This window comes from Mastigoproctus giganteus, chromosome 12, assembly GCF_048544385.1.
Source record: "Mastigoproctus giganteus isolate SK-2022 chromosome 12, ASM4854438v1, whole genome shotgun sequence".
Lineage (NCBI taxonomy): Eukaryota > Metazoa > Arthropoda > Arachnida > Uropygi > Thelyphonidae > Mastigoproctus > Mastigoproctus giganteus.
Window position 1 is genome coordinate 163654575 of NC_143586.1, and position 19932 is coordinate 163674506.

At 36.4% G+C, this 19932-nt stretch overlaps 1 protein-coding gene across 3 annotated transcripts in view; it reads left to right on the forward strand.

Annotated features, from left to right (window-relative positions):
- LOC150077559 (uncharacterized) overlaps positions 1-19932 on the forward strand; it is a 536301-nt gene that overhangs the window by 407278 nt on the left and 109091 nt on the right. For all 3 annotated transcript variants that reach the window (XM_090386199.1, XM_090386201.1, XM_090386200.1), the window contains exon 20: positions 13773-15013. In XM_090386199.1, the coding sequence (XP_090242325.1) occupies positions 13773-15013 (1241 nt within the window). The remainder of the gene's footprint in view (positions 1-13772; positions 15014-19932) is intronic.

Here is a 19932-nt window from a genome sequence, read left to right on the forward strand (position 1 = left end):
GTGTGGTCAAGGCTTTAATAGACAGGGTGGGGTCCCACTGCAGCACCTCAGAGGATAAAGATAATGAAATTGTTTGGGTCACAGCAGACCTCAAGAAGTGCAGCTCCCCCCAAAAGGGTATTATACAGAGCCATTAGAGGAGTAGAGTCCACCCGTAATGAGCAGTTTGCCCCTGTGAGCACCGCATACATTCCCTACTATCCGGGCCTTTCAGACCACATTACACGAATAGTTCGGGGGGGGGGGGGGGGTGTCAGATACACTGTGTGCAACTCCCAGGTCGGAGGTTGCACACAGTGATATCTCGAGTTAAAGATCCCATATTCAAAGAAGCCAGCAGTGGGGGTGGTGTACGAAATTAAATGCCCGGATTGTGGGGTGTGTTATGTGGGTGAGATGGGGGCGGCGACTGCAAGACCGGCTAGTGGAGCATGTAAAAGCAATAAAGTCTGCAAATTATGGGAAGTCTGCTGTGGCAGAACATTTCTGGGAGAAACAACACTAAATTTCCCCAGAGGATGCTGTCATCACAGATCATGCACAGAGACCTTGCGTATTGGGGCAGCTAGCAATACTATTAATAGGGATAGGGGTGTATGTCTACACCCCCTCCTGGAAATCGTCGTTCTTGGACGTGATGAGCGGTTTCAGCTAGCGCGCTCCTGAGCCATTTCCGGTGCGCAAATGGAAAATTCCAACCGTGGAACCACGTGACGTGTGCCATGGATCTGCTATTTAAGGATGTGCCGCACAGTAGACATATGCTGCTGAGGAAGGAGACTGCTACAGCAAATTTTATCACTTTCAATTTCTAGGTTTTTAGTATATTTTATCAGTGTTATTTATTTTTATTTTTATTGTAAATATATATCTATTCTATATTTATTTTATTGTAAATAAAATGTTTTTAGTTAGAGTATTGAAAATTTATTTATCTTCCAGCTGGTGTGAAGTTTAATCATCAACATCCAAAGATACCTCCCATATTTGTTGCTAAAGGTTTTGCTTACCTCTTTTGCTGACTCTTTTAATATAACTGGTAGATCCCATCCACCACAGCCTTTTTTATTTTTAGCTTCAACAATTTCTCTTCCAGTTTCCTCCCAATTATCACAAAATCATTCAGCTCCCTGTTAAAATTTGACACATATCCACCATCCCCATCTAAAAACTCCTTGTGTGGATGTAGATGCAAAATACCCATTCAGTTTGTCAGAAACTTGAGCAGGATGAACACTTCAACCTATTCATTTCTAGTGGACCAATGTGATTCATCCACTTCCTTCTTCAAAGCCATTTTCGCTATACATAAGTGAAGTTGACTTTGCTGCTTTCCTTTACATTATTTTCTAAAGATTTCTCATAATCTGCATTGACTTGCCTAACCTCCTTTGTGACTTCATTGCATGCTAATTTATATCTACTCTAGGCATGTCTATCACCTGATAATTGATATGCATCTCATACATTTTTCTTCTCTGGAACAAGTCTCATCAGTTCATCTGACATCCATTTAGGTCTTAGCCTGTACAATTGCATCCCTTAATGATGCCCATTTAGAATTTGCTGTTTTTAACTTCATTGGTTGGTCACATTGTATAGGATTTTAAAACTGTTTAAGGCTATTGTAGCCACCTTTATATAAGCAAAATTTTTTGCCTTGCCTTGCCTTTTTTCCCACATCAATTGCATCTGCCACCTAGTGCATCTTTTATCTGCACATTCTTAATGCATGTAGTGTTGCTTATGATAATGAGATCAAGGGTATTGTTTTCTCTTGTTTCTTTTCTGACATGCTTGTATAGAAAATAATGAACCAGTAAATCCACAATGTGTGAGTGACCAACACATAGGTCCAGCCAGTATTAATTAAATATTAATAGATTAATAGTTAATGTTGATTAAATTATCCGATTTTCTGGTCTGCTCCGTATGTCTGATTTACTTGTCCGCTCCCTATGTCTGATTTTCTTGTGCACTCCCTATGTCTGATTTACTGGTTCACTCTGTACGTCCCTATTAAAATCATCACAATCATTAGACCAATAATACACACTTGCTCTCATTTTTGTTTTCCCAGTGTTACAGAAAACTAACCCAATGTTGTCCTGGTCCCCCACATCCACTGCATAAACTGCCTTAGATTTTGTGCTTCTTAAATAAGAGCATAAGAGCTGTCTTTTCTGTACATTGTACCCCACTCAGATAGGGAATTCAAATTCTGAATGCCCTATCTGATTGACAGTCTCTGATATCCCCACAATGTCTACATATGATGACTTAGCCAGTAGTTCAAATTCATCAATTTTATTTACTATGCTCCTAGCATTAGTGTATGTCATGTATAACATCAAACTATTTTTACTCTGAGTAGCCCTAACACAGCCCAGGATGTGCTGCACAGAGGACCCTCTATGAGGGTCCTCAGTAAGTCTTTTAAACAAAACTTTTTAACCAGAACTTTGCTCTCTAGTCTGCTATATGTTCCAAAAGAAGTAATGCAAGAATCACTTTCACTTCTGCCTACCTGTAGTGAATCTATCAATGTATCCCCTCTGGCTAGCACTGTCTTAATAACATCAGCAAATATCCTTGCAACCCTCCTATTTAAGCATATCCCATCCCTGTTAATGAGCACAGACCACACTGAAAATTCTATCCCATGAGCTTGCACAGTGTCTGCGGGACAAGATTGAATTAGAAGGCTCTCGTCATGTACATCCTATCGCTGACACTTACAACTCCAGTCTAACTCACATCAGACAAATTGTTAGAGGAGATTTTTTTATTTATTATTATTTTATTTTATTTTATTTATTTATTTATTATTTATTATTTTTTTTTTTTTTTCATTTTGTTTTACCTGATGCTGGTTATGCTTGCTTCCTTGCATTATTTGCCATTATTGATGCTAATACTGTTAAAACTATGCCTACTATTAGCTTGACATAAATGTAAGATTTGAAAACATATACTTGAGAAGACAGTTCATACATAAATGTACTTGTAATTAGTATTAGTAATGGCCGCATGGTGCAAGAAAGCCTATGGCTTATGCTGCACCAGCCAAAAAAAAAAAAAAAAAAATCCGAACAAAACAATGATAAAAACAACAACAAAAAAAAAAAATAAATAATAATAATTAATAAAAAAAAAAGGAAATTAAACCTATCATCCTATGCGCTTCCCTTACCCAAAAGTACTATCCAGATGACCTTTGAATTTCTCCAAACTGTCGGCCTCTACCACCCATGTAGGCAACTTATTCCAGTAATTTATAACTCGCTGGCTAAAATAAAACTTCCTGCAGTCCAATCTAAACATTTCCCCCCGTAACTTGAATTTATGTCCCCTAGTTCTAGCATCATTTATAATCTTGAAAATTTCGTCCTCATTCATTTTACTGATGCCTCTCAGAGCTTTAAACACCTTAATCAAATCTCCTCTAAGGTGTCTAGTTTCCAAACTCTGCAACCCACATATTCAAAGTCTTTCTTCATAAGGACGCCCTTTTGCCGATCTCATCAGGCGAGTTACCCGTCTTTGCACCCTTTCAAGAAGCTCGATGTCTTTCTTTAGGTGCGGTCTCCATACTTGAACACAGTATTCCAAGTGTGGTCTAACCTAAGCCTTATATAATGGGATTATCACGTCCCTATCTCTACTTGTAAAAGTTCGATAGATCATCGATAGGACACCATGGGCCTTCCTTGCAACCTGTTTACAATGCTCAGAGAATTTCATGTCTGACCGTATCGTAACACCCAAGTCCCTTTCCTCCAGTACTGGGTTTAGTTGAACTCCACCAAGTGAATAAGTTATTTTGGGATTACTGTTTCCCAGGTGTAATACCTTACACTTTGTTGGATTAAAGCATAGCTGCCATTTTTCTGACCATTCCTGAAGTCTATCTAGGTCTCTCTGAAGAAGCTCAGCTTGACAGTGATCATTAACCACTCCACCAATTTTAACGTCATCTGCAAATTTAGACATCACGCCCTCTATCCCTTCATCAATGTCGTTTATGAAAATTAAAAACAACAGTGGTCCTAATACTGATCCTTGGGGAACCCACTTCTTACATCAACCCAATCTGAGGAATAGCCATTTATCACAACCTCCTGCCCTGAAGCCATCCTTCTATCCATCTAAGGATTTTCCCAGTGATTCCAACCTGTTCCAGCTTATAAAGCAACCGCTCATGTGGGACTGAGTCAAAAGCTTTGCTGAAATCTAAATAAACAATGTCAAAATTATTCCCTAAATCCAGCTCGTGAGTGACCCTTTCGAAATAGCGAATCAGATTTGTTAAACATGATTTTAACTTTACAAAACCATGCTGGGTATCCTTGAAAATTTCGATTTGATCCAAATGATCCTGAATTCCACTCTTGATCATTGCCTCCATGATTTTCCCTACTACTGAAGTCAGACTGACAGGTCGATAATTTCCAACTTCACTTTTAGAGCCACCCTTATGTATGGGAGATACATTTGCAGTTTTCCAATCCAAGGGAATCTCCCCAGAGTCTAGTGATGCTCGCATAATTAGCCTCAATGGTTCGATGCACTTGCTTGCCGCCTCCCTTAAGATAATAGGGTATATTCCATCAACTCCAGGAGCCTTACTGGTCTGTAGGCTCAAAAGTTTTTTCATTAAATAATCTTGTGAAATTTCAATATCATTAATTACATATTTTTCAACTTCGCTCCCACAATTTCCCATTGCCACCAAAGGTTTTTCATTTGTAAATATCGATGCAAAATAACATCAACAATGTTATTTAATATTAACATTGTTGATCTTATTTTGGGGATAGTATTAAATAACAATGTATTTCCCCTTTCTTTGCACCTCCCAAAGTTTTTGCATTTTACTCTTATCCAAGCCCAAGGCGGGATTCAAACCCGCGACCTTTCTGTTGCCAGGCACGCACTTTACCCACCTGGCTAGCCCGTTTGGCTGCTACTATGGATCATCTTCACGTAATATCACAGCTAATGGAGAAAGCAAATGAATATAAAACACCATTATGTCTGGCATTTGGGGTTTATGAAAAGGCATTTGACTCCATACAGCATACGGCAAGGTTTCAGGCACTGCAAAGACAAGGCATAGATACCTCCATATATTATGATTTTGAAGAAAATATATGAGAACACTACCTCCTTTATTAGACTAGACAAAGACAGTAATAAATTTTAAATTGGGGAAGGAGTTCGACAAGTAGACACAATATCTCCGAAGTTGTTTAGTGCTGCCCTTGAGGAAGCTTTCAGAAGATTAGACTGGTCGCAGAAAGGAGTCAACGTGAATGGAGAGTACCTAAACCATTTATGATTTGCAGATGACATTCTGGTCATAAGCCACCATCCCAAAGAATTAGAGGAAAATCTTAATCAGTTATGCAGAGTTAGTAAGGATTTTGGACTAAAGATGAATATGGCTAAAACAAAAGTAATGATGGTGAACAAGTATGCCACAGAAAGGGATATAATGATTGAAGGGGCAGTAATTGAAAAGGTGGAGAGTCATATACTTATCTGGGACAAGTCATTAGCTGAAATAATGATAAATGGCTGGAAGTCAAGAGAAGAATAAATTTTGGATGGATTTTATTCAAGAAATATAGTCACATACTGAAGAGCAATATCCCAGTTTGTCTGAAACGTAAAATAATGAACCAATGTATACTCCCCACCATGACTTATGGAAGTGAAACTTGGGCACTCACCAAAAGAATGGAAGAGAAGCTAAGAACTACACAGCGAAGAATGGAACGAATTATATTGGGAATCAGACTGTTAGATAAGAAGAGAAACACATGGATTAGGCAGCAAACTCAAGTAAAGAACATTCTTATCAGAACTAAAATGGACTTGGGCAGGACACATAGCTCAAAGGCATGATGATAGATGGACTAAGAAAATAACAGAATAGTGCCCAAGAGGAGCTAGAAGAAAACCTGGAAGACAATGATGGAGATGAACAGATGAAATTCACAAGTTCGTGGATAGTAAATGAATGGCCATTGCAAAAACAGAAGGAAGTGGAAAGTTGCTGGAGAGGCATTCATCTTGCAGTGGATTGAAAATGGCTGATGATGATGTACTCATATGCATAGGCAAGGTTAGTCCCCAACCTTTCACCGCCATTCAACAATTGCAAAGTGCTTGGTTGGGAATTTAATAGTTTGTCATGCACAGTTACTTTGCCAAAATCATAATAAATTACTTCAGAAATATTAAAAAGCATTAAAATTTTGACTATGTTTAGGAAGGTATAAAAAAGTCCAGCTTTTTAAATCAGTTCATGTTTCTGTTTTCTGGACAAATAATATGGACACAAAAAAATACATAATTTTATAACATATTAGACTTATTATTACTCACATGGAGAGCTAGTGTAATCTCTGCCACTGCATTTCAATGGTATGTTTTAACCCCAGGGACTCATATCTGGTGAGTATGGGCTTGGCACACCCAGGGTCCTGAGCTGGATATCATCATTCTTCTTTTTCTTGGTGATTCCCTTCTGATTCTTGTTCTCTCTCTCTCTCTGGGTAATTCAGAATTTTTTTTTTGGCTTCCTTGTACCATATGCTAATAATAATAATAATGTTTTTCAAATTTTGGAATAGCATGATGTTCCTGTACACAAACATCTTTGAAGTGCGCATCAGTAAGTTCAGATCTGTGCTTTGATTTTATAATGTTCATGGTTGAAAACAGTCATTTGCACAAGTAAGTGGAACAAAAAAAAAGATTTTACCATGTGCACTACACTTTTTAAGGAAAGAGACTTCTCAATCAACCAGATTCCAAATGTCCTCATGTGTTCCATAGGAATACAGAACAGTGTTATTTTGGAAGTTCCAAAATTTCCAGTTCCAGTTCTTCCTTTGTTTGAATATGACATCCAACAGGTGGAGCAGTTTATATAAACGCACTTTGGCAGGTAAAAGGATTTAAAAAAAAAAAAAAAAGCTGCCACCAGCTAAATGGTAGTGAACTGTCGAAATCTCTTTTTAAATTCCTGTACAAGTGTTTGTAGGTGATCAACAAATGATGTTTGGTCAAAATCATTCTCACCTACCATCATTTTCATATTTGGGAAGAATAATATGAAACTTCATATGTGACATCCACAAGACTACTTTTGCTTTGAATGGTTTTACTTTACAGAGCCAATCATTTGAACCACATTTTTCTTTTCTGAAGTTCCAGATTTAAATTATTTGCTTTGTCAGTGACTCAGTAAGGAAAGCTAAGTCCAGTAGCCAGCATGAGTTACTTAGCTCATTGAAGTCTACATTTTTTGACTTCAGAAAATCTTTTATCTCCTGGATCAAGCATAAAATGATCTAGCTTGAGTGCAGTCCAGTGGCATTTTGATAGAAATGGCATGCTGAAAAACACACAACATGGTTTTGTTAAGTGAAATCTAGCCTGTAAGCTACTTTGACTCAGTTATTTGTGAGCTGGATCTAGGGAAAAATTTTGACATAGTTTATTTTTTAGCAAAGCATTTGACTTGATGCCTCATGAGAGGTTGGAACAGGATGCAATTATGGAAAGATTCTAAGATGGATTAGTGCGGTGGCTACAGGGAAGAAGGTAGAGGGTTGTGATTAATGGATATTCTTCAGATTGGTGTAACGTCAGAAGTGAGGTCCCCCAAGGATCAGTTCCAGGGCCACTATTGTTTATGATTTTCATAAATGATATTGAAAAGGGCGGGGGAGGGATGATGTAAAAATTGGGAAAGTCATTAATGATCAGTGCCAAACAGCACTCCTTCAAGATGATTTGAACAGGCTTCAAGAATGGTCAGAAATGTGGCAGTTATGTTTTAATGGAAAAATGCAAGAAATGTTCTCCCCAGGACCTATCGAATAGGTCCACTGCCCGGTGAATTTAACCAACTGCCTGGCTAAAATTTAAGTGAGTCTCGTGGTTGGTTGGGTTTTATTGGCACATTAGCAACTAAGGCTATAATGCGCCAAAACTTGGTCGTCTCATGGTACCATATGGTACTGCTCGCTGATCTCAATCAATATTATTTGAACATACTATGCGATAGAGGTCAATGCAGCAGGAGCATATTATGTTAAATTATGCAATTAATTTTTTCTTTGGAACGCTTACGTCACATTTATAAATAACAGAAAATTTTATAATATTGCAAAAGTATTACACTTCCCCACCCAGCTACTTCATAATGCCACCCGGATAGCAAAGTCTTCTGGGGAGAACGCTAGTAAAGTCTTATACTTTGAGATAGCAATCCCAAAATAACTTATACACTTGGTGGGGATGAATTAAAGACATTCGATGAAGAAAGGGATGTAGCAGTTATGATGTGATCAGATATGAAATTTTCTGAGCAGTGTAAACAGGTGGCCAGGAAAGCCATGGTGTCCTATCAATTTATGAAACAATATCCAGTAGAGATGGGGAGATCACTGTGTCTTTTTTCAGATGAAGAGGAAACCTCATCGGAAAAAAGACTGAGTTTCACAGGATCCAAAGATGGGTAACTTGCATGGTGAGATTGGAAAAGTGTAACTGTACAAGGAAAAACTTCAATTATGTGGGCTACAAAGCTAGGCAACCAGGCGCCTTAGGCAGAGGCTAACCAATTTCCATTTCATAGTTTTAAATATTCTATAAATATCCCTACCTTTTGTTTGCCTTTTCATTAGAATTTTCAGTAGCCCTTCTTTCAGTGAAGGTCTCTAAATACCATTCTCACCATGATTGTTAACTGTACAGTGTCTGATATATCTGTCAAGCCATTGAGCTGCAATGAGAAGCATTGCAGTTCAAATCATTCTCCAGTTGAGTTATGCATGTCACTTGAAATTACTTGTATCCTTCCCTTAATTATGTTATCAAATAACTGTAAGCCTTGTATTGGTCACATAATTATCTCCTCAATCAAGTAGAACATCCTTCAAAAAGGCTATCACCACCAGGTATTCTTTCTTCAACAATTCACCATCTTGAAGTGGTTTTATCTTTGCAAGAAAGTGGAAAACTTTAATGGAAGCAGTAGTGGCATTTTTAGATTTTATCATGGGTTCAGAAATTCAACTGCTGACCTGAGAGTTTTGATTCCAGTTCCTTTATTTTCTTCTTTCTTATTCATCTTTAAGTGGATGGTTATTATTAAAGGAATTATGATTAGTCTGGAAATGATGCTCAACATTATGCTTCTTCGGCACTGCAACACTGCCATACTATAAACACATTTACCTTTAATGTGAACAAAGCAATATATTTCTTCCCACTTTGCATTGAAATCATAGGTCCGTCATCTCTTATTTTGCCCACTTATTTTGGAGCAGAGAACTCCAATTATAAACCACACAATGTGCAGGAAAACAGGAAGAAAACAGGTTTTACTTCCACTTTCTGTGGAAGTACATTTCCTTGCAGCATGAAAATTATTGCATAATCAAAAGGAGGTCTTGTAAATTGTGTTGTGATTTTCTTCAAGTGGCAGATAGGACCTTCCATTGCTTACGCTGCAATTTTCTGGTGCCTCCCTTACTAGCTGTATAGTTTATGTAGCACAATACTTATCTGGCCAAGTTTACTAACATCATAAACAAATACTGATATGCTTTGCATATGCTTTACCAACCATTAATGTAACTGGTTAGAGAGTACAAAAGGGGTGACACAGAACAGGAGCAAGATTAGAAACTCAGTTCTTGAGAACAAGTGAAGAAGTGCCATCAGGACTTTGAGCTTTTTTGGCATCAAAATTGCTCAGAACTCTAATATCCTTTTGTTGTAAGGAGACAGGAGACATTAAGCCTCCTGTCTTCTTCCAACTAAAGGTTAGAAGAAAGTGAGGTGCTAGTAAGTCAGCTCTATCTTGTAACAGAATGGAGATGGACAAAAGTTGCAGCCAATAACTTTGGCAGGAGACCTGATGTTTCACAAAAGTTTGGACAAAATAGAATCAAGACTGATTAACACAGTTCTTAAAAGCTGTAATATAGGCAGAATATAAAGCTGGAGATTTGGGTTCACACCTGGGTGGTCACTGTCGGTATACTAGGTATCTTGCACAATTGGGGGGAGGGTTGTATATGGTTAGTAACAGTCCCATCATCATTATAGTGCTAGCAGAAGATTTGGTTGTTGCCAAATGACCAAACTTCACTGAAAATTCATTGAATTGATTTCCGGGGAGGGGGGCAGAATATTGTTTCCCTTCAGTGTTTTAGACTCCCAATAACAAGATTTAGTCATACCTAGAAGAATGTTTTGACAAGCTTCAGGAGCCAACATTTTGTTTCCTAACATGTGGAGTATGTCCACTCTATATTTCCTGTTTTTCACACAAAATTTGATTCACACACACGTTTCACTTTCATAAGATGTGGCTTAGTTTCTGTTGCAATTGCAGTAGAAGCCTAAAACACATCAGTAAAGAGCAGTAATAAGGAGAGCCCATTGAAATTTTTAGTTCCTAGAACTGATAATGTGATGATTCCATCACTATATCTAGTAATTCCTTTGGCCCTCTACCCCCATTCTTAGATAAAAAATAAATATGAGTACAGTGGACCCCTGCTTTACAGTTGGTTCACTGTACGATCAAATCACTTTAAAATGGACTCTCCATAATAAAATACCATTCACTACGATATGTAGCTATGAACGGCACTTGCTACGATATGTAGCAAGTGCTGTTCATTGTAATGCACAAATTACAACTAACACGATATGTGTGCAAGTGAGGTACAGAGTAACAAGTTTACAAAGCTTTAAAAATAGGAACGAAGAGAAGATTCTGATTATTTATTTTTGCCTATTTTTTTTTTTTTTTTAGTATATATATGACTGAAGAGGAAGCTATCGGTATTATCGCAAAAGCAATAAGATTGAATTTACTACTTGTTTATATAAAAGCCCAATAAACTGGAAACTGCAAATTGTTTTATTGTTTTGTCGTAGTAACCTCCAGAAATGTGCTTTAGAAAAATATCACAGAGGCATTCAAAAATGATTCTTATAACCAAACATATGATAATGATCTGGTGCCTAATTATTTTGCTTACGATTGTCTCCGACCAGACCACGTGGTCCTTCCTCTCAGCCGATAGCAGCATTTGTTAAACATGTTTCGTTTTTGCATCTTTTAGTTGAAGTGGTTTTCTTGTGTTGTGCTTATTTGAAAATATGGTATTCAGCATTCTATATACAGTGGTACCTTGGATTACGAGTAACTTGGTATGCGAGTGTTTTGCAAGACGAGCAAAAATTTTTAATAAATTTTAACTTGATAAACGAGCGAGGTCTTGCAATACGAGTACAGTCAGTCCTCGTATAACACGTGTTTACACTACACGAATTCGATCATACACGATTTATAAATACGGGAACGATATCTTATATAACACGAACCGAATTCGCCTATGCACGATTCGCCTTTGTGTTTACAAGAAATGGCAGTCGAACGCAGAATCACTGCAACCCGATAGCAATGAAGAGAAGATTTTGAAAATGTATTTATGGTTTTTTATATCCGTGAAGGGGAAACACATTTCACCATAATAACGTGAAAACCAACAATTCCAGCTAGTATAATCGCAAATGCAATTAGATCGAGTTTACTACCAGTTTATAACAGATTCCACTAGCAGGAACGCAACTGGAAATTGTTTTTATTGTTTTATGGTAGGAACCCCTAGAAATGTGCTTTAGTAAAATGTGAGGTGTTAATTAATAGTGTATCTCTGCCTTTACGGTGTTTATTCAGTTGCTACACGCACGCAGCTTTGTTTATGTGTATCAAGCGTGCCTCCTCATTTTGTAATAGTGCGAGCGATGAATCTGATTTCTGAAATCCTCAAAAGGAGGCAAAAGCAAGTGTCATTGGAAAGATTCCTTGTTAAAGTCGCACAAAAAGAAAAAGTCAACAGATTGCAGTGATTCCGTTAGAGACAGTGAAAGTCATCCTTCCCAATAATTAATAAATTCGATTGCTTTATGTATATTAAATTTAAATATCAAAAATATAAAAAGGTATGTATTTTGTATTAATCATTTTTACAGTATATGAATATTTTTGAGTTTTGGAACAAATCATCTGGGTTTCCATTATTTCTTATGGGGAAATTTGCTTTGATATACGAGTGCTTTGGATTACGAGCACGTTTCCGGAACGAATTATGCTCGCAAACCAAGGTACCACTGTAAAACTAATATAATTTCCATTATAAAAATCACCTTTTAGAGAGATAAAAAACTTAGTTATATAGCGATTTTTTTTTTTTTTTTTTTTTTCAACTTCCAAGGTCTTGGAACTAATTACCAAAAAACAATGTGCTATTGGGTTCACATTACAATATTTTCATGATACGATGGTGTCTCTGGAATGGATTAATACTGTAAAACTGGGGTCTTTTTTGATCAGTACTCATATTTTAACATGATTATAGAAAATATAAGGTAATAATCTTATGTCACCACCAGGCATGACCTGGTGGTGACCACTGGATGTGAGTCAAGTAAAAAAAAATTCAGTGGGTTTGCATCCTCCTCCTCCCTGAAAGCCTGGCTGACCTGCAAACTTAAGGAGAGAATGAAGTCCACTTGGTGCTAGAAGAATGATGGGTGCCATGTAAACTGAATCTGAAGATGGTGGGTGGGGTCATGCATGGAAGATTGTTGTTATTGTTGTTGTTATTTGTTGTTTGGTTTTTAGGAGCATTAGCAACTAAGGCCATATTGCTCTGGGATATGCGGTAGTCATTCCCTGACCTCTCCGTATTTGGTGGTGACGGGCTTGAACCCCGGTATAATCAAGAAGTGTGTGCTATGCACTGCTGCTCCTTCCCACCTGACTACGGAGGCGCCATTGAAGATTAAGTAGAGGTAATGCCTGAGTTGGGGATGGATGAATGGTACTTCATGATATCAGTGAGATATGAATGGAGATGTTATGTTTTGGTGCAAGATCCTACACCTAACCTCCACCTGTTAGTTATCTTCCCCATTTCAACAGTACCTCTCTTTGGGCACAATCTCTGCTCCCCCCCCCCTTCAATTGGTATAAAAATTTCAAATATCAGGAAGACTCCCTTCCCCCAAGCATAAGGATCAGAATTTTTTCCAGAATTTCCACCATGCCCTGTCTCATGACTATCTGGTCCATTTAAAAGATTTCTTAGATGATTTTGATACTTGTGAGTGAGTTTTTAACCCCTTTATTGCCTCGTGTTCTGCAGCCATATTAAAATATAACCTTTGAACATGTAAACTTAGTAAATAACAAATTTTAGACAAATTTAGGATGCATTACTATGTTGGGTGTACAATCACAGGGAACATTCTGCTTTCTCAAAAGATCAACTTGGCACTAAAGCTTAGTCTTATGTACAACTTAGAGATAAATTTTTCCGCAGTTTTGCAAAAGTTACTAATATCATTTTGAATTGGGTAGCATCAGTTGAACAGACAAATCTACTATGCATAGAGGAATTACAAATATCTTAGTTCCATGCATACCTGAGTATTTTAATTGCTCTATTTATACCCAATTTGCAAAAGCTTTTGAATGACCCTCATATTTATATGTCGAAAAAACGTTTTCTTATTTTTCATAAAACATTTAAATTTTGCTTTATTTCCTATATCTTTAGATGATATGTCACACTGATATATCACATAATGTCATACTTTATCAGTTTGCAAATTGCATCCACTGGGGGCATGTAATGATTTTTTTTTTTTTTTTTTTCTTTCAACAGAATCATCTACAGATGAAATCTCTGGAGATCAACATTCAAAACTACCAGTTGAATCCCCTACCAACATATCACCCAATCTTCATCACTCCCAGTCAAATTCTTCAATAAACTCTTATTATCCATCTAGTGGAAGTGAAAAGCCAGCTAGTGTAAGGAGCTCATTTTCACATCCTTCATCAAGACCTTCTTCATCCTCAAGTATTACATCAACTTCTGTCGAAGGAATAATGACAGTTTCTCACCATATAACTTCATGCTCATCTGATGTTAAAAGTGGTCAACAGATGGATGTCAGAAATAACCATCAGTCTTTTTTAAATAATGAAAAGAGCATTCAAGAAAAAATATTGTCTAGGAATGAGTTTCCAAAAAATTATGGAGAATGTGAAAATGAACAGCTCAGGTGCCAAGATGTCATTCCATCTGTTCATCATGTAGCTCAAAATAATGGAAATAGTAATCAGTTATTTGCAAGAGATGATCATTTACATTCCAATGTTAAAAATGTGCAAATGTGTTCAGTTGATAGAAAAAACGTTCAAGAACATCACTACCAATCTAAGAATGGTGCTTCTGATCAAATTAGGACACTTGGAAATTGTCCTACAAAAATAGTTGTGAACTCTGGAGATAGTCAGATTGTTCAAAATGAAATTTGTGAGGTAAATATAAACACTCCACTGGAAAGGAATATACCTCAGGGAAAAGGAATGGACCAACCTCCTGTCCTTCCTCCCAAACCATGTATAACTCTTTTACCATTGGTGGGACAGGAGCTAAATAAACCAACTAAAATACCACCTGCGGTACCTCCAAAACCATTTTCACTGTCTCATAATTTAGCAAATGGTCAACCCCAAATTGGTAAAACTTCAAATATATTGACTAATGTTGGTATTCACCAGTGCAGTACACAAACTATAAGCAATTCAAAGCCAGCTCAACAGTTGTTAAATACACAAAGACCTGAGACATTGTCACAGGTTGTGCCAGATTTATTAAGTAGTGAGAATGTAAAGCGTGCAAACAATGAACATGCTAGACATGTAGCAGAGAAAGATCTGACAGGAAGTAAAGACTGTGACAAACACACTGTACCATCTAATTCAAGTGATTTAAACCAGGTGATAACTTCAGATAAGGAGATTAATCTTGCTAACATAATAGACAATAAAGGACTAGAATCGCCAAAATCTCCTAAAAAATCTTGGGTATTTGGGACCCATAAAAATCCACTTGTTGTAAGTATATATATAGTTAAATTTTGTTTTTTATATTTACATAGGGCATATGTTGCTTAAGCACTCTTCCACATTATCACTCATATTTATAATTCCTTTTTAGTATATTTAACATTATGTACTTAATTATCTTTGTGTCCATACACACATACACATACATGTCGTAGATTTATACAATAGAAACTCTTGATTTATGTCCAAAATAAAAAAAAAAAAAAAACTGTAGTCTAAATTGCAAATAAGTCGTGAAATGCATAAATTAAAGAATTCAAATCTGAAGTTTGAAAGGGAGTAAACTGAAGCACGAGATAAATTAAGCAAATTAAAAACATAAAATCACAATGTGCTCCACACTGAGAAATGAAAATTACTGCTTAATTGAAGCCTTAAATGAGAGATTGTTTCCATCCAATATACCTGATATATTAATCTAATTGGCTAATTCATGATGTTTAATTAAAACGTCATTAATTAGCTAGATGGCGAAGGTAAAGAAAGCCAACACAAGAACTACTGCAAACTTCGGGAAACTTGCCCAGAAAAACTGGTTTGCCACTACCACAGTTTCTCCCTGCATTCTCAGTAAACAGACAGTGCGTGTTATCGGTAGTGGCAGTAGAAATCGGTTTTTGCCTATTTTAAAACAGTGGGAAGGGGGATTGGGATAAACACCCTAAGACTGGGGCAGTCTGGATGGTGTAACCGTAAATTTTAGCCACAAAAATGCTCATAAACTCCAATAATCTGCTTTTAATAATGAGAAAAAACTAATCAATACATCGTTATCAACTTCTACTGCCACTACTGATAACACGCACCATCTGTTTACCGAGAAAGCAGAGAGAGAGAGAGAGAGAGAGAGAAATTGAAATTGCGGTAGTGGGAAACGAGTTTGTCCGGTAAAAGTTTCCCTGGGTTCTCGTGTTGGCTTTCTTTACCTTATCCAGCTAGATTTATTTTCTGATGTAGACACGGTAATATGAATATTGAGTCTATATTAGAAATTATAAATACTTCATGAAATATTTAAGGAGAATAAATTGAAACATGAGATAAATTTATCAAAATTATAAAAGCACAATATGCTTCATGCTGAGAAATAAAATTAATCGGTTAATTGATGCATATGAGCAGCAGCAATCCCAGAATTACATACCAATTATATGGTACCACACAGAAGATGGTGGAGAACGAAAGAGACCTCATGTAACTATATGGTCTGATATGGAGTTCTCTGAGCAGTGCAGACAGGCTGCTAGAACAGCTCATGAAGTTCTGTCAGTAATACACAGGAACTTTGCCAGCAGAGTCAAGGAGGACATTAATAGGACAAAATTCAGTTTAACATCAAGCTGGAACCTCATTTTAAGAAAGATATCGAAGCAACCAGATTAGTCAATTTACAGAACTGAAGTCTTATCAGAAGTCTTCAGTTCTGTAAATTGTAGCACTTGGAAACTAAGCACTTGTAAGTTGACCTGATTGAAGCATTTAGGACCTTAAATGAGTGAAAGTAATGATGATAGCAATCCTACTCTTCCTCAGATGACATAGGCAAGGGAATATGAACTGAAATTGAAAAAAGATGGCTGTGGGGAGATGTGTAAAAATTTACTTTCAGTCAGACTAATTGATAGTTGAAACAAACTAACATCTATTCTGTCAAAAGAGTAGTTTTTAATGAAAAATTAAACTTTATTATTAAATTTTTAGCTGTGGCTTATGTTTTTACAGTACTCACCTCTGAAATCTGTATGGTTCAAGTAAAGTGAATTGAATTAAAAATTGTGATTAAAGTTTAAAAAAATGCCCTAAGGAAAGAAGAAGTGCACCACTCTTTTCTCAGATTGTTATACACGAATAGACAATGATGTAGGTTAAAACCCAAACTAAAAACCAGGAGTCTTGATGTGAGACTTTCAAAGAACATCATCAGTTGGTTGGGCCATGGGAAGTTGAGACCTTTTCTGGTAAATTAAACTCCCAAAGTGCATTGTTGAATCGTGTAAGGAATTTAATATGTGCTGGACACCATATCGGAAAACGGTGCTGGTATTCAGAATCTTGTGTGAATTTTGCCGAAACCATTCAGTGGCTAAAGCTTCATATTGTATTAATTTGTGCTTAGTTTTATTACAGATATTGCTGAATCTATCTGAGGGGTGTGGTTATAAGTCTTTGCTGAAATTAATACAAGGAAGAATTAGACATATTATTAGAGTGGGATTGACAGATGAAGTGGATAGTGTCCCCCCCCCCATAGCTGTATAAACTTGTTTTCTTGTAACCTTTTCTACTACTAACAGTATTATGCAACAAATCTGTACAAAAGATTTTCACTAATAGCAAATTATTTCAACATATTATGGTTGTACTGGATGTGGAATAATCCCTACTTTTAGATTTCAGTCAACTGGTTAATTTGTATGTCAGACGTATTGGGTATGTTGAGGGTCTAATGGCTCCTGGGATTTCTCCCATCTTCGCGTACGTTCTCTGTATTGAGCGACAGTGCCCTGTCAATGTTAGAGGTTTGACAGTGTGTGGGTCATGTAGTATGTTGTGCCCACTGTTCATCCGGCCTGACAGCCACTGGGCCCCTAGTGGGGCCCGACGTTACCATATCCAGTGGCAGGGAAGCCGGCCGGATGTACCAATAAGACTAATTGTACTCTGGCAGGTCCTGCCACCTACTTTCCTGAGATTTCAGTGGCTAAACCTTCAAAAAAATAAAATAATAAAATATTCACAGTTTGCTTAATAATATTATTTGTTTAAACATTGAGTGCGGTTTTTGCTGAATGAGTTTCTCTAAAGAGCTAATAGTTCAGGCAGTAATTTTGGTGTATTAGATTTGGACTTGTGGGGTAATATGCTGTGTATAAAAAGTTTTGGGAGGGGAGACAGAAGACTGGGGGGGTAGAGGTAGAAGAAAGGGACTGATATGGAAGTAGTCCCTCATTTTTCAGTGGGCCACATCAGAAGGAAATGTCAGACGTAGTGTCATTTCATTATTTTTATATTTTATTGAAAATAATGAATTCAGTTTTTCATCATAAAACTCAACAAACTGTGGAAAGTTTAAGCCAAATGAAAACACTTTCACTGTATGAACTGGCAACATCACTGCCATAATCTGATGATGTATTTGAATAATAAAAAATAATAAAAATAAATAAGAATAAATAGGCACATATCTAGTAAAATATTTATTCACATTAGGTACACTATTTTTTTATTTTTTTTTTTACCATTTAAAACTATAACCATTTGTTTATTTAAATTATATGACTTTCTCCCCCTCCCTTGGGTATTTGGGACTTTGCCAAATACCCAAGAGGTATTTGGCAAAGTCCCAAAGAATATATATCATATATTCACACATTATATTGCAGAATTTTTGCACATACTTTTGAAACACCCTGCATATAGAAACCTTTACTAGCTTTTTTTTTTTTTAAATAACTTCTTTGTCAAATCCTTTTACATAATCTTTCTTAGCCTGCTCCTAGCTGAAATCCTGGTGATTTTTCTGCTACATACTTTTTATTTATTAAGAGAACCTACAAAAGAGAAAGCTAAACCTTTGGTACTTGTATATTGGAGATGCACACAAAAGTATCATCTTTTCACAAAGAGTTCAAAGTTCAAAGAGTTAAATGGTAAACTATAGGCCTGTCATTTTAACCTCTCTGCCATGGAAAGTAATAGAATCATTAGTTAAAGAAGTAATGCAAGATCATCATAATAGAAGTTGAGTCCTAAGGCACAGAGGGGTTTGCCATGGAGCTCATGTCTTAAAAATCTGATGTTACTAGCAGGTTGTTATAAAGGAACTGGATACAAAGAATAATTTTTTTGACATCATCTACTTAGCTTTCAGTAAAGCGTTCAGTAAAGTGTACCACATAACAATTGTATAAATTTGAGAATTGTGGCATAAAGGAATGGAATTGCTACTACTATGGATAAAGGGATGTTTTAAGTAGTAGGAGATAAATGCCCGTTGCTCTTCATGGACCAATTTGATAAGTGCAGTTTGCAGAAGTCAGTTTTGGGCCCCTTGCTTTTTTAATGTTTATTAATGACTGATGCAGGTACGTCGGCAAACTTAGACATCAAGTTTTATGTCTAAGTTTGCTGATGATGCAAAGGTGGGCACAGAGATTAATGAGTATCAGGATATATGTGCTAATTCAAGATGATCAGATAAATTGAGCAGATGGGCTGTGGCAATTAAGGTTTAATGGTGATAAGTGCAAAGGATTTGGTTACATTTTAGATTAGATTTCAACTAAAATATTTTTAGGATAGATTACAATTAAATACAGGAACTTTACAAAATGTAGTCTTATTTGCTGTCATTCCTACTTCACCTTTACATAGATCAGAATAGCCAAGACTTAGCATAATATGGCATGGTTTAGAAGGGTGGGTGTGTGTGTGTGGACACACAGGTTTTTTTTATCTGATCCCAGGTATCCTATGGGATAAGTTCCCTTTAATCTTTTTATCAGAGGTATTAAAGTTATCAGTCTTTTGGTAACATTAGAAATGACCAATTGTATTACTGTTACATTTTAATTTAGCTTTACTACCTTATGCTACTTTTAAATGTCATTCTATTATTTAAAAAAAAAAAAACTTTATACATAAATTGTTTACTACTAATATGATGCTCTAAAATAACATAATAATTAGTAAAATTTGGTATAACTACACTGACCAACAAAAAAAAAACAAAATGTACATACTTTTGTAGCAAAAGAGGCAGGTTGCAAAGGAAATTGCTTTGGATTCCAAAAATACCTAAGTTCTGTTTTTTCTGTCACGTCTCCATTTAAAGATATATTGAAAAATTTTAGTAACTTAATTAACAGTCAATTTCAAATATTATACAGTAATACATATACTATCTT